Below are 15,879 nucleotides of genomic sequence, written 5' to 3'. Positions count from 1 at the left end.
CGAGGAGGGAGCTGAAGGTTTCCCTCCTTCCCCCTCCCTTTAATTTCCCAACTCTCTGTCCCCTTCTTGCACTTCAGCAGCTCCAGCCTGCATCTCCGTAGAGTAAGGCAGGTCCTGCAGTGACGGAGTCATGCTGGAGGGCAGGAAGGCGCCTTGCAGCGAAGGACTCGGCGAGCAGAGGCAGAGATTTCTTGGAGAGGCTCCTGGTCTCTGCGCTCCTCGGCGGACGCTGCTCGGCCTCTGCCGGGCTGCAGGCTGGTAGAGCAGGAAGCGCCAGGGGCTGCGCCGCCCCGCAGTGATTTCCTCGCAGGCAGCCCCGTTATCTGCCGACTGTCACGGCAAATGCTCCCTCTTCCTTCCCCGATCCCCATCCCTGTTCCCCAACTCCTCTCCCCGCCTTCCCTCAGCCTCTCGCTCACACACACACGCACACACACACACGCACTTTGCTGCCAAAAACCGTCCTCCGCCCCCCTCCTCAGCTAACTTCCTTTCAGCATTTTTGTGAGCTGGATAATCCTAGGATTTGTAAAACGGGGGAAAGGAGAGAGCGACTGAGCGGGAGTCAGGACAGGAAGCTGGTTTCTCATTCCTCCAACTGTCCAAAGCAGGAGGAGGGGAAGGGGGGGGAGCCAAAGAGGAGCCTTGTACAGACTCTTCCCCAGTCCCGTTTCATTAGTCCGTTTGAACTTCCAGTCTCCTCCGAAAGCCAAGAGGAGGACGACCAGCCTGGGACGCCTTCTGCTGGAAGTGGCGACAGCGCGACTGACGAAACCCAGAAGGTGGCTGTGGAGGGTCCCGGGATTGCGCTGAGGGAAAAGACGTCCCCCCACCATCTCCTGTCCCCAACTTGCCAGCTCTGATGCGGGCACCCATCCACCACCCACTTGCCTCTGATGAGAACCTTTCTGGGCTCAGGCTATGATCGCTGCTGCTGCGGGCTGTGGAGCCTCCCATCGCCCTGACCTTCTTCTGCCACAGGAGCAACCCAACATCTGGTGGGGATTAATGTTTCCTTCTCTGGCTGGACGCTGTACGGGACCCCCGATGTTGCTCCCTGGGAGCGGGACACGGGCGGTGGTCTGAGGAGAAGAGCAAGAATTTTGTCGCCCAGCGTGAGGCCGGGGGGAGGGGGGCAAGGCAGGAGGGGGGTGAACCTCTTTTGGGACTAACCTCATGAAGAACAAGGGAGCCAAACAGAAACTCAAGAGGAAGGGAGCCGCGAGCGCGTTCGGCTGCGACCTGACGGAGTATCTTGAGAGCTCTGGGCAGGATGGTAAATGCTTCTTTATTCTCACTCTGGTTGCAGAAAAGCCAAGCGCGTGTCCCCCTGCTCTTACTGGTAGGACTGCAAGCCAGAGCTTTCCAAAAAGCTCAGGGTTAGACAACCTGGAGCTGATTTATCCCCGGGAAGTGGAGTCACTGCCCCATTACTCACAATGAATGAACGATCAGAAGATCGCTTTGGTGATGCATCTGCATGACCCTTGCATGAGTAGTGTTGTGTGTGTGGAAATGACTGGGCTGGGGTTGTCGGGCTGCCTAAGTGTGTAAAAAGACAGCCTGACATCAGTTGTGATGTCCTCTCCCACTTGCCTGGCTGTGGAAGGGAGTAGCAGGCTTTTAGGGAGTCAGGTTTGGAAATCTGAACTGTGCTTCAGTGTTACCTCCTCCAGGATTTCAAAATCCAGCTTAAGTCTGTGAGACTAGAATTTTGGAGGACTCTAGGGAGGACCTGGATTCCAGTACAGTTCCCATGTTGTCCTTGGACTGCTGGATGGAGACAGGACAGGGACTGGGTTATGGGGTGGAGTACAGTGTGTGGTGTCGGAGGCATCTGAGCTAACGTTCACCACCCTCTCTGTTGGATTTCACTCCTTCTCGCCAGTCCCAGGTATTGAATGAGAACACAGTAGCTCAGACAAGAGGTAACTCCAATAAAATAAGGGGGTCCTGAGTTTGAAATGGTCAGTCCTTGATGAGGGAAGGAGCAGAACCTTTTTTCTTAAAGTGCTTTGGATGACAGGAGAAGTGGTTGTGAGTTTGGCCAGCAGAAGAACCTGCAGTTTAGCAAGAGGGAAAAGTAAATACACGCCTGTTACCATCCCTGATGGTAGGTAGCATTATGATCCAGGTTTAGCATTGTGTTCCTGTTTGAATTAACCAATTTTACCAATGTCAGGTTATTTTGAAAAAAAGAAAAGAAATTACTTCTAGCAGCAAAGCCAGCTTTGTACAGGGAGAGCTGTACAATCAGGTCTTTCATTTGCTGATGAGCATGGCTGATGAAGTGCAGTGTGGAACCGCACTGGCAGTGGGATGGACTACATAACAGGAGTACTTTCCATTGCGCAGTGAAGAGGGCAGTAAATGTATCACTAAAATAAAATATCATATATGTGTGTTTATTTAGGTATGGGGGAAAAGCAGCCATTTAACTGCATTGTGGGTTGTCTGTGACAGGTACCGGATCTTTTAACTTACATAGCTCTTAACGGCAACTGAATTGAAATGTCAAAAAAATAACAGACTTAATAAAATAATAGTGCTAATGTTTCTTTACCAGTGTGAGGTGCAGACAGATAAGTTCCATTCAGTGCTACCATGAACCTCTGTGGTGGAGGAGCTATTTACAGCTGTTTACAGGAGCATTGGAAAACAACACAGGTGGGCACAGGCAATATATTCACTTGAAGCAGCAAGGGGAATTTTAAAGGCAAAAACATAGTTGCTGCAGTTGAAATTAGGCCAGAGCAACAAAATCTATTACTTAAAATCCCATAGGTTTTTTTTTTTTTTTTTTTTTGTGTTTTTGTTTTTGTTTTTTTTTTCTTTTAATAGTCTTTTGAGAACAAGAAGGAAAGACATTTTCTCAAATCTCATTTGTGGCATGGTTCACAGTTCCAATGTACTTATCTCCATGCTGAGGAGCAGCGGGGAAGAATAGGAAGTTCCTTTCCTTTATGCAGTACTGTTGTTTGTTCAGTAGCACATCCCATTGCTCAGTGCTGTGGGATCCAGAAATGAAAGACTCAGTTGTTATAGGTTTATTGGTAAGGGTGTAGTTAGATTGGAAGTTCCAGTTATTCAGGACAAGGGGAAAAGAAATGAAAGTATTAGAGATATTAATTTTGTTGGTAGTAGGACTCTCAGGATGAATAGGAATGACCAAAAATGCTGAAGTGATGTCTTGGGGAAAAAAATGAAAGTTGAGATGTCACCAGGACATCACAAACTTGCAACCAAATTAGAAGAGCATTTAGGGTATGAGAGATGGTTGATTTGGGGAGAGTTGAATTGTCCATAAGAATTATTTTCAGTGAGAAGTCAGTGCTCCTGTAATTAGTAAGTTTTATAGAGACATAAAGCTGTAGCTTTCTCTCTGCTTTACATAGTGCTGTGTGTTAAACTGGTGGCATGCAGGATCAGGTTGTTCCCTAGTAGGAAGCAACGAAGTTCTAAGACTGTTCCTGGTATCTGAGAGTGATGAGGAACAGGAGAGCACTTTGGCTGCTGTCCAGCAAACCCTTTGTTGCGGACCTTTCTGAAAGCAGGTTTTAAAATGCACCTGGAAGTGTTAACTGGAAAAGAAGATGCTGTGGGCCTGGCAGGATGTGAGTCATATTGGTTGTGCTTTCCATGCTCAGGTTTGCCTTGCACCATCCTGCAGGGCCTCTGTGTGTGACCAGAGGTGCACAGGCAAGGAGAGGCTGAGACCTGCTCTGCTGGTGCTGGCCAAGGGGGCACAGGGGATGATGGCCAAGGCTAGTGAAGACGATTCAGTTTGGAATTTTCCCCTCTGGGTTCGTTCATGAGCTTTGCAGTTAGGGGGTGCTGCACTGCTTGTGCGATGCATTGTGGAGAAGAGGCACAACTTGAGTCCCTACATGCTTGTGGTTGTTGACGAGCAGCTTGTGCTTTCTGCAAGGACCTTAGTCCCTGTGATGTTGCCAAATTCCAGTGGAGAGAATTATATTCTGCTAAAGGTATCAGCATTTCCTCTCTTTCCATTTAACTCTTTAATAACTTGCTATGGTTGGCTTCAGAGACAGCCAAAGATCCTTCTGTCCCCCTTAACAGATCTGTGTACCTAAGCCTCTCTTAGAAAGAACTTTATGATAATACAATAAAAGCTGCAGCAGAACTACAAAGTATTTAAAAATGGTCAAATAGGAAGACTTTAGCAGGTACAGTGAAGTAGCTCAGGAGACAAAAATGTGATACAAAGCCTTTAGCCCTAAAATGATTCTTCAGATCTGACACAGGTCAGTGTTGATGGGCAGATGTGGATGTCTGGTGGCTGGTTAGAAACTCAGATGTGTTGAATTTACTGTGTTTCAAGTCAGTTCCTGTCAGTACCACATTTGACCCTACTTGGCCTTTTCCTGCTGGCAGTCTCTACACAGACACTGGTCACACTCCTTATGGGGGCAGACTGCTATCAGTGTACACAAGCATTTGAAATCCTGACTCAGGCCACAAAAACCATGACATAAAATCAATGCTGGGTTCTTTGTCCGCTTTCTCTGTTTTCCAAAACTTCAGTGTGCATCTGGGTTATGTTTTCAAGTCTTTCTTTGGTAAGAGGACTAGAAACTTGGAGAAAAAGAAACTTCTCTTCCTCCTCACCATAATTATCAAACAACGGCTTAAATAGCAGCGTGTATGAGGACAAGCTCACATCAGACATAAAAGAATGATGGCTGGCAATACCACTGAGGAAAAGTCTAATTTTACATAGTCCCTCCTGTGTCACTTCCAGCACTGAATCCACACTTGAAGGCAAGTGATCTTTTGGAATATAAAAGCTTAACTAGAAAGCAGTGTCCATGCCCAGACTTTGGACATGGATAGGCATCCATGCAGAAGGAAGTGAGTACTAACGCCTTCTCCTAAAACGTTTTACTGTGCCAAACTTTATTGAAATGTATGAGTACAACAGGGCTAACAGATAATAGTCTTGAAGGATTAACATTAGAGTCATGTTTTGGCCTCTTAATAACCAGCTTGGTTTCCAGGGGAGAAAAATGCACTCTGCCTCTGCTGAAGTCAGTGGGAGCTGCATATCAGGCGCTCAGTTCCTGTAATAACAACAGTATAATTTTCTGGTGACGAATGGGCCAGCAGAGAAGACAAGACACAAATTTGTGCACCATCTTTAGCTGAGGCAGGACACTCTGAACTGCTTAAGAAAACAGTCACAAAGAACTGTCTTGCTTCTAGTTATATCACAGAGTGTTGTAAGAGGAGGGTGTTGTAAGAGTCAAAGCTGTTAAAGTGAGAGGAACTAAATCAATAGGGAGTTTAATATTATTCCCAGTGCTTCTAATATGGGAGATTCAAGCTGGGATTTCAGGTATACAGCCAGGTACAACTTCCACTTTTTAGAATGGACATGCACACAGCATCTACAGGAATTGGATTGTGATGGTAAAGGATAATCCAGTCGTTTGCATAGGAAGTGCTACAGACCTACCCTTGCTTCATATGGTTAGAGCCAGGTAGAACTTGGAAAAAGGCTGAATTATTTCCTTTGTTTTTTTTGTATGCTGGTGTCTAGATGTTGGGCTAGGAGGTGCTACCAGGTCTTCAAAGCCAAATCTCAGACTTAAGAACATCAGATGCCTTGTTCTTATGGTGCAGGTCAGCTCTGTGTGTCTGAGATTCCCCTATTTGCTGGAGAGTTAATTCTGCTGTTGCTGTACCCCTCTGTGGTTTCTTCCACATCTGTTTCCTGCCTGATGATGTCTGGTTGGGTTGCAATGAGCTCAGCTTTTCCCCTCAACCCCCTCCCACACTCCCCAGAGCTCCCTCAGTGGCTCTCATCCTGAGCATGTAGCACCCAAAACACTTTCTATCTTTTCATCTAATGCAGCTTATTGGTTTTGTTTGTTACTTGCTTTAGAAAAAGGGCTACTTCGTTTGAGGTTTGAAGCCACCAACTCCCTTGTTCTCCCCACTTGAGGCTCCTTCTTGCCATGGCAGAGAGAGCAAAGCCTGCTAGCAGCACTCCCTGAGGTTGGGGGGGAAGAGGAGCTATTGTCTTCAAATGTAGACAGGGAGACGTGAGGAAACCCTTACAAGTCCCTTGACTGTAGTATGGGAAAGGAGACAACAACATGGCCAGCCCATGTGACACTCTTCTGTGCTGTGTGGCTGTACAGTGGCTGCTTCTGCCTTGTCACAACTGCATTTAAATGAAAGAATAAGGAAAGTTTTCATTTTGTATTCGTGGTCTCAAAAACATGGTAGCTCTGGCCAGCCTTGGCTCCACAAGCAGGTTCTTAAATGCATCTGAGAGCTGCAGTAGGCAAAGACTTTGCTGTAGCATAGGCAAATAGTTCTGAGGGAAAGCAGTAACAAGAATTCAGCAGTAATGTGCTGGGTACAAAAGGAAGGTGGGCTTGGATACTGCTTGCGTGTTTTGGTACCGCCCCTTAAGCGCACTGTCCTCTGTGTGATTTTGTCATCATGCCTTTCACTGTGAAGCTGCCTTGTCCATATGTGACTGGATAAGGAGACCTGTCACTCAGGAAAAATTTTCTTGCTTCAAGAACAGACTCCCTTTGGAGCCAGTCACTAAACCTGCTACACAGATGTGAAACAGCTTTTCTGGGCCCTGTGGTTTTCTTTGCTCACCCTTGCATGCCTTTTGGGACAGGAGCATGCTGGGATGAGCAGGAACCCTCCTGCATGCAAGTCCATAGCACAAGTGTGTGCCACAGAAGGCTGCATTTGTATTCACTTAGGAGTTTTTTTAAGCTGCCTTTTTTGTAGTGATGTTTCAAAGTAAAGGCATGCCCATATTTTGGGTAGTTGCCTTTGGTTGGCGATGCATGCAAGAAGTCCTAGGAAAACTGCTGAAGAGTCCTTAAAGGCTAAGTGGAGAAAAAAGACAAAGCTTTTTTTTTTTTTTTTTTTTTTTTTAAGTCCCCTTGGAAAAATGAAAATGCCACACGCTTATTTAATCTGCTGCAGAAGAATGAAGAGCTGCTCAAAATCCCACTCTCAAAATTAGAAACTGTAGCACTGGGGATTTCTGTCTCAAGAACTGATCAAGCTGAAAAGAAACCTTTCTGTGGAGCCAAATTGCCTTCAATCTAGATCTCTTTCCTGACCTACCTTACTCTGTGGCTATGCAAACACTTGTCTCCTTTCAAGCAAGGAAGTAGCAGGAGCTGGGAGGAGAACAGGACAAGAACAGCCTCTTGGGCTGGTTCAGAAATGCTTTAGTCCTCTTTTTTTTTTTTTTTTTTTTTTTTTTAAATGTGTGATGTGCTGCTGGGGTCAGATCTACATTTTCACACTGCTGATACGCTGGGAAGCCACATGGCCTGCCCTCTGTGGGATCTATTCCTGGTCTATTCTAGTCATGCAGGCTGTGTGGATATTTCAGGCTGCATCCCCTCATCCTTGTGACAGGGGCAAAAGGGACACTTGAACACTGAAATTTTGGGTGAAAAGAGGTGGGATTGTGTTATTGTACAGTGAAGGAAAGCTGAGTACATGTATTGACAGGTGGAGGAGCTAGGCTGGGCTTTGAGGGGAAGACAGCTCCATGGCATTTTAGTGTCTGCCAAAGCATGTCCAGTGGACAAGAAATGAGCAGCTTTGCTGCCAAAATGGATACTGTGAAGGAAATTATTAATAATGTAAATTCTTGCATTTTCTCCACCCTCTCTCACAAGTGGAGCATCACATTTTGAGTCCCAGATACCAGCTTCTATGGCAACAAGTGAGAGCAAAAAGACACTGGGAACAACGGGAACAGAAGCCATCTGTTTGCTTCTGTTACTTTGCTGTTCCTTCTTGTTTTGGATGATGTTTGTGTTACTTCCTCAATCTGTTTCTGGTTCCTGGGACCTGGATTTTTGTGTCTCTGTGGCACAGTGTTACTGTTGTTTAACATTCATGTTGCAAGCTCAGCTCCTTGTTCTGTATTGACTTTCCACTGCTAGCAGGGTGTGATTAGCAGAGAACTCTTGCATGTTGCCTCCTGCTTTACATTTCCCTTACTGAGCACTGCAGGAGACAGATGTGTGGTTTGCATGCACTGAGCCCCACTTTGATCCTGCCTTTTCCCCCACCCCCTGCAAACAGCATGAATCACATCTTGCCTGCAGATTTTAGATTAGGACACATATTTTGATTTAGCAAATGTTTTCTCTTTGTTGGTAGCAGCTGATTTCATCTGAACTTGGAAACCAAGGAGTAGGGACTTCACCGCTTGTGGTATCACAGCTCTCAAAGTTTCAGGGAAACAGCTGTAGTGAATGAAACATTGGTGGTGCACGGGGTGGATGTACAAACACAGGCTGATCTAGACGTGATGAGCAAGTCAGGGAGACCCCCATTGGTCTGTGCTTGGGTCCCAAGTTTTGTTGTAGGCCTGGTTTTAGTCTGGAGAGCTCAGAAAGCATGCGTCTGTAACTCAGGCTTTGCATATATGACACAGTTCTACAGCAGCAACGTTTGCTGGCAGTCAGGGTTGTGCCAAAAATTTATGTTCCAGTGTTTCTCCTTTAACGGTAATAAGGGAAATGAAAACAGCCTGTCAGTAATGGTATAACCAGCCCTGCTCTGAAGGGCCAGGGTTGGGGTGGCTGTCAGATTGACTGCCCACATCATGGCTTGGGCTGGATCTCTATCTGGAGGGTGATTAAAGGATGGAGAGCTACCAGCATCTGCCTCCAGTCCAGCACCACCAACAGGGTGCCAGATACACTTAGGGCTCTGACATGGAAACCTGCAGACACCTTATTGCAATGCAAAGGCTGCTAAATGGCTGCACTGCTGGTTATTTCAAGGGCAGCTAGTGTTCCTAGCTGCCTACTAGCAGCTCCTTTCCATACATTCCCAGAGCCTCAAGCCTCAGCTGTCCTTTGCTCGCACGCCAGAGCTTTCAGCTTCTCTGCTGATAACTTCAGTTAATGTGTTTTGCATTGTCAACAAAAAAAACCCAAAACCAAACCAACTAAAAAAACCCAAAGCAAAACAAAAAAAGAATCTGCAGTATGTTTACAATGGACACAGATAGAGAACAGTGTAACATAAATTGAATTTAGTGTTAAATGAAATTATGTTGTGCAACTGTGCTGACTGGATTATTAACTTTCATACTTAATTCAATAATGTAGACTCTGTTTTCTACAGTTGTATGAAACCACAAGCAGACTTTCTGATCCTCTGCACCAGTGTGATTGCAGATATGGAAGTACTTAACCATGGACTTAAGACCTACCTTTTTGTCAGATGTTGGGGCCTTTGCATATAATGAAATTATAGACACCAGTACTAACCTTCACCCTCACTCAAGTGCCAGATCACTGCTACCCCTGTGTGTGAGAGCAGGGAGTTCAGTCCCTAAGGCTACAAGTCTTTTGGCATGTAAGTGCACAGGGAAGTGCCAGTCCTCTTCTGTTCCACCCCCCTACCTTGAACATGACCCTGCAGCTGGATTAGATTCCCCATTTTCACCCGAGTGGGGGCCCTTTTGATTTTAACAGTGCACCAAAAGGGGTGGAGCAAAAGTCATGCTTTTTGTAGTTGCCTTCAGTTCCTCCACTTCAGTTGCTTTGTTCCCATCTGGGAGCAGCCACATGGCCTAGGCTCAAACCAGCCTTCTTCCATCCTGACACCAGCTGATGACGTGTGTGGCAGACTCAGTTCCAGGCTGTGTCAGGTTGGCTGGATGGCTGCCTTGACTTAAATGAGTTAATGCCCAAATAAGCCCCATAAGCAGGGTCAGCTTGAGCCAGTTACCCACGACTGTGTCCAGTTGAATTTTGAATATCTCTGCAGATGAAGATGCCGCAACTTCTGTGAGCAAACTGATCCAGCCTCAGACTACCATCAAAGTAAAGGAGTATTGTGTTCAGATGGAGTCTTATGGTTTTTAATTTATGTATCTTGTATTGTCAATAGGCACAACTGAGAATAGACTGGCTCCCTTTCCTTCATTCCCTTCCAGCAGGTCTTCATTCACAATGATAGATCCTTCCTGATCCTTCTCTTACACAGACTGAACAATCCTGGCCTCTCCTTATATGAGAGATGCTCCAGTCCCTAAATCATCTCTGGCCCTGAGTTTGAGGTTGCTCCAGTGAGTCCTTCTTGTACTGTAGAGTCAAAAGCTGAACACAGGACTCCAGCTGTGGGCGCAGCAGTGCTAAGCAGAGGGGAAGGATCACCTCCCTCAACCTGCTGGCAGCTCACCTCCTAACTCTTCTGATGTTTTTAGTAATCTATACAGTTAATAGCAGAGATTTTCCTTGGTATTCCAGATTTTTCTGGCAATTCAGTCAATAACTAATGTGCAATCAGGATGTTGTAAAAGATCCTTTCTGCCTAGCTTAATGCTCTTTCTGCCCTGTTAATGCTCAAAAGGAGCATTAACATCTTTTCATAAAGAGCTCCAGTTCTTTAATGATTTCTGAAATTTTGCTGCTGGTCAGCCCAAATAAATTAATTTATATAATACACTGCTATGCTGCATCTTCTGAAAGCCATCTAGAGCCTTGGCTTAATAGGAAGTTTACAAAAAATGCTTTGAAGCAGCACACCTTACTCAGGTGGTGTTTGTAAGAACTCCCCTTGTCCTCCCCCAAAGCCAGGTGCACAGAACCAAGGCATTGCGGCCAAGCTCCTTTCTGCCAAAGCATGTCCAGCAGACTGGAGAGTGAGAAACTTCCCTGCCAAAATGAATACTGTGGAGGAAATTATTAATAATGCAAATCTTGCTTTTTCTCCACCCACTCTCACAAGTGGAGCATCACATTTCCAGTCCCAGATACCAGCCTCTATGGCAACGAGGGAGAGCAGAAAGACACTGGCAACAAGGGGAGCAGAAGCCATGTTACATCTCCAGCATGGGGATTGAGCAAGGGGAGGGGAAACTCACGTCCCTTTGCAGGATTCTCAGCTGTGTCTGCTGCTCTTAGAAATATGCCCTGAGCAGCTGACTTGGGTTCATAGCAATTTATCTCCAGCTCCTCACTGCCCTCTTCCACACTCAGGGCTCAGCTAACTAAATGCCTTTGGAAATGCTATTATCTCCTGTGCTCTCTGGGGCCAGGAGCAGCGTAGAGATTTATCATCTGGAACAGGAGGCTTTGTTTAGTTCTATAAAGCACAGAAGAGTTAAAGAAAGAACAAAAAAATAAAGGCCAAACCAAATGCAAAACTCATCCTATATCTCATGCCTTTTTTTTTTTTTTTTTTTCCTCTCTGCAATCTGGGAATGTGCATGTATTTTGTTTTGTAATGTCATTAGATACTGTTACATGAGGAAATGGTTAGAGGAGATATACCTCTGTCTCTGGAATAGGCATTGAACACCCAAATTGCCAGGAGACATTCCTGATGTAACTAAGTTGTGTAATTTATCTCTGGAAGAGCATCAGACCAGGTCAGCTTCTCCAATACAAACTTCATTTCAAGGATGCCACTGCTGGTTTTCACTAAACACAGCAGCATCAATACTGCCTTTTTACCTGAAAGATGCTGAAGCTGCTCACAAACTTTCTGTACACGTAGGATGCAAGGCTGAGAATCCAGGCTGGAGCTGTGCCTGTCTATATTCACTGGCTCATCCAAAAATGCTGATTTAGCAGACAGAACACTGGGAGGAAGGGGGTGTGTGTATGTGTGTGTGTGTGTTTATTTGCGGCTGAATATTTCAGTTGGGGTATTTTTGATCCATTGGCATTCTGCATTTACCATCTCAGCAGTGAATGTGACTGTCAGTCCTGTAGCAGACAGGCAGCTTGGCACACAACAGAGCCATCCAGCATGTGGAAAACCCTTTGCTCCTCGTGCAACTAGTGCTGGTTTTTGTGTTGCTCTCCCATTGTGGTGCTTCTGCTGGTAGTGGCAGTCACACCTGAGGAGGTTCAGAGGTGTGATCAGGCAGGGTGAGCTTCCTTCTTGAGCCTTTGCATCTGCACTACAACTTGTGTGAAATAAATAAGGTGTCAGTGGGACTGAATTGTTTACTTTCTTTGTGCAAAATCAGAGGAGAAAAGCTTCATCGTTTTGCTCTTTCTGTTTTTATCTTCTCAGTGTGCTCCACTTGGTAGTGCATTTTCCTTACCCTTGTTCTGGTCAGGTAATTTCAGATACATGAGAGGCTAAATGAGAACAAACTCTCTTGTGAGATTTATTGCATCTTCTGCTTCTAATCAAGCCAGAAAAATAGAGCAACAGACTTCCTTCTGTAATCCTGTTCTCTCCATTCCAGTCCCGACTGGAAACCAGAAGTACAACAAGGAGGAATGCAGGAGAAAAAAAAAAAAAAAAAGTTAAAACAAATGTCCTGGAATCTCTAAGACGAGCGTGGGGTTTGGCCTGAGGTGATGGCTCAGGGGTGCAGAGGGGGTGTGAAGGATTCTCCCTTCTCTCAAATGTTTTCAGTTCCCTCTACTTAGTTGTTTGATTTTTTACCTCCCCCTGTGCTCCTCTCCCCATCTCCCTCCATTTTGATAACTTTATAGCCAGGATGGCAGTATGCACATGTTGCCAAAGTCAATACATCAAGCTTTGTGCCCAAGGCAGGCTTTGGATCAGTAAATGGGAAGAGCTGGTCTTGATCCATTGAGTCCATCATTCTTCCCTCCTGGCTGGATAGTGACTTACATCCTGCTGCCTAAGGATTTCTGTGTAAAGCCATTTTCCACAAGGAAAATTCGGTTCCATATCCCAGTACCTTTAATTTGGAGTCACCCTCCAGGCTTGCCAGAATGTAGATAAGGAATGAAATCCCCTGCAGTCCTGTCTGTAGATCAGGTGGGTGTAGGTGACCCAGTGCCTGCTGTCCTTCTCGGGGTGGCAGGCACCACCCGGTGGTAGAGGCAGCCCTCCGTCACTGCTCACAAACCTGCTTCAGGCGGGGAGGAACCGATGTGACAAGCACAAAGGAGGGCCAGCAGTCCTAATTAGTCCTCATTTCTATCCTGCTAAAATACCCATCTGTCACTCTGCTGCAGTAATGAGATTTGAGAAGATTAACTGGATGCTGCCGAGGCCCCTCAGCATGGCAGCTCAGTGAGTGTGCCGCTGTTCAGCTTTAAGCCACGCTTGCAGCAGTTACACCCCAAGCAGGTTTATGTCTGGTTAGTGCTTGCATGGGAGTGGCCCAAAATAATCTGCTCCAGGAATGGGGTGGGTGATTCAGAAGATGGCAAGCGTAGTACCAGCTCAGTAAAGTTGCTGTCTTGGCATCATTTGGGGAAATATTGCCATTTCAGCACATGGTTAAACAAGGACTCCAATATTTCAAAAAAATCCCTGGTTGGTCTTTTTCTTTCCAAGAGGATAAGGTCTCTTTTACACATGCACATGATGTGCTTTGTCTTTGCAGAAGCAATTTCTGCTGGAGCTAGGATTTGTTTTTTATCCAGTGTCCTAAACTGTCACGTAGTGTTGCTCTGCCTGGCTCAACAGCTGCCACCTCCCAGCCTAGAGGTGGGTGGAGTGAGTCTTGTTTTTGCAGTTTGTGAAATATTTCAGGATGTAAGGCACTCATTAAATTATTGATGTTAGCTCTTGGGCATTAAACAGATGTGAACTGCAGCTCTGGATCCTAAGGGCTTTAGAGGCTTATCCCTGCCCTAACAATGGTTCCCTGCTTGGGATTTTTCATGCAGCTCTTACTACAGCTTTGAATTCACTGCAGAATGGTGGAAGGATTTAGCAGACAGACAAAGGGTGACTACAAGGCTTTTCTTTGCAACATTATATACCTGTGAAGCAAATCTAATTGAGCTTTGGTAGAAAAAGGGGAGAGACACACTCATGTTTTCTTGAGGAGAATGGGAAAAATTAGAAAACTGTTTTCCTGCCTCTTGACAGAACATGTTTGCAGGGTTATGAAAAGATTTTGAATAGTTGTGATTCAAGGAACAGTGCAGGTGCACCTGACATCAATTCTTGTGCTTAAGGAAAGATACTTTAGCTTGTAATGTTCCTTATTTCTATCCCTTTCCCCAGTCCTGCCTCCTTGAAAAGTGGCTGACAGTGGTAGCGCTACTGACTTTACCTTGTGGTGAGGGCAGGGTGGAGGTTGGGACTTTCAATGCAGCCCTGTCTCTGCGGTACTTTCAGCTCCTTGGCCGGGCTGTGGTGGTGAAAAACAGCACCCTGGCTGATGTGGGACAAGGAAGGGAAGGTAGCAAGCATGGCACCATGAGCTGTTGGGATCTCTGGGAAACTTTGAGGGTTGCTTGCTGGTTCCCAGGGGACCGACTGCAAACAAAACTCCATGTATGGCAGGAAAATCCTCTCCCAAGTTTGACATGGGGTGCCGCGGTTGTGTTTGAATGGGAAGCGTTCAAGAGACTTCTTCCTTCACCTCCCCTTGCCCACCCATTCTCCCCTCTCTGCTTTGGGGCGCCGTGGGGGCACAAAACCCTCCTGTTTGTTATGGGGCAGAAGAAGGGTGAGGGCCATCCCTGACCCCTCCTCCCCTCGGCAGTTTGCATGGTAATTAGCTCGTCCCTACGAGACAAGCCCACAGCCCAACAGAGCGGCGATTCAGATGCTGAACAATGTCCAATTATCCCAGCCTTGGGAGCAAGAGGCCACTCCCTGACACGTGGGCTCCATGTCCCTGGCCAGATGGCTCCTCAAACTCCCTTGGCTGGGCCAGTAACACTGCTTGGGGAATTTGACACGTGTCAGCAGTTTTGGCTGAGTGCTTTCGTGAGCTACCAGCAGTGCAGTTGCCTGAAATATTGGGAAGAGCTCCGTGTGTGCCCCAGGCAGTTCCACCCACTGCATGTCCTGTGCTGGGGCTGTGCTGGTGGCTACAAGGGAATGCGAGTGTTCACGTGTGGAGTGAGATTTTGCAGCCTCAGCTTGGCTACCTGTGTCCGTCATCTGGTTTGGTGACCTGCTGGAGATGTAAGCAGCTTATAAGTGCACCTTTTGCCTTTCTCTTTGCATTCCAGCATTTGTGCACCAGCGAAGGCTGAATTGCTCAGATTGGAGTTTGAATTGCATGAAGGTGGTGGCAGGAGTCACATCCATGGGATGCCACAGGCCGTGGCAAGCTCTGCTCCTGCCAATGCCTGGCTTAATCAGAGACCTTAGGGCACTCCTTTCTTTCCCACATCCTACCTCCCTCAGTGATTAAATGATGCTGGTATCATCTTCTTTTCGGTGCAAAGTTCCCATTACTGTTGTTTTTAAATGGGAAGAGTCCTAGCTGTTTTCATCACCCAGTACTGAAAAGTGGGCTCTTGCAGCTCTGGGGAGTGACACGTGGGTGAGAGTGAGGGCAGGATAGGATTGGGCTCCCCCAGCTTGCCTCTCTCAGCAGGTTCCATACCAAGAGCCTCCAAGGGAGGTGTGAGGAGCACCAGGGTGGCATTACATACCCAGAGTGCTCCGTTCTGTCTTGGTGAGGCTTCTGTTCTGCCCCAATACGTGACAATTTAGCTTTGAAGAGAACATGACAGCCATTTACCATCTAACCTCTGGGGTTAGGAAATGGAAAAAACAATTCAGCATGGATCTGAAATAGCAGAAGAGATTATCCTAGACTGGAGCTTGGCCAGGATGCTTCTGCTAATCTTGCAAAAAAAAAAAGAAAAAAAAAAAAAAAGAAAACCAAGCAGAAATATATATTAAAAAAAAAAGCTACAAAGAATTTCTGCAAGACTGCAATCTTCATTTTATAGTCTCTGATTTAGAAGGGAGGATATGCAATAGCATGGCTTTCCCTTTGCACACCATGGGATGGGTTCATTATTGACTCATGGATAGGACTGCCCCCTTACAAGTTGCCTGCAGCAACTTCGATTGATTCAGGTTTTGGGACCAGCCCAACCTTAATTTATGAATAGAAGTTAATGCTAATGCATACAAAGAAACAGATGGGAG

General features: G+C 46.2%; 1 protein-coding gene across 1 annotated transcript in view; it reads left to right on the top strand.

Moving 5' to 3' along the window:
- Positions 1 to 357: 357 nt before the first annotated feature.
- The window catches only part of ARHGAP31 (Rho GTPase activating protein 31), a 60,712-nt gene continuing 45,190 nt past the window's right edge, over positions 358 to 15,879 (top strand). Inside the window, exon 1 of the mRNA XM_066175271.1 lies at positions 358 to 1,276. Within this exon, the coding sequence (XP_066031368.1) occupies positions 1,177 to 1,276 (100 nt within the window). The 5' untranslated portion in view covers positions 358 to 1,176. The remainder of the gene's footprint in view (positions 1,277 to 15,879) is intronic.

This window comes from Chamaea fasciata, unplaced genomic scaffold (assembly GCF_029207755.1).
Source record: "Chamaea fasciata isolate MVZ Bird 193981 ecotype frontalis unplaced genomic scaffold, bChaFas1.0.hap1 SCAF_2, whole genome shotgun sequence".
Lineage (NCBI taxonomy): Eukaryota > Metazoa > Chordata > Aves > Passeriformes > Sylviidae > Chamaea > Chamaea fasciata.
This window is presented reverse-complemented; position numbering and strand designations above follow the sequence as displayed.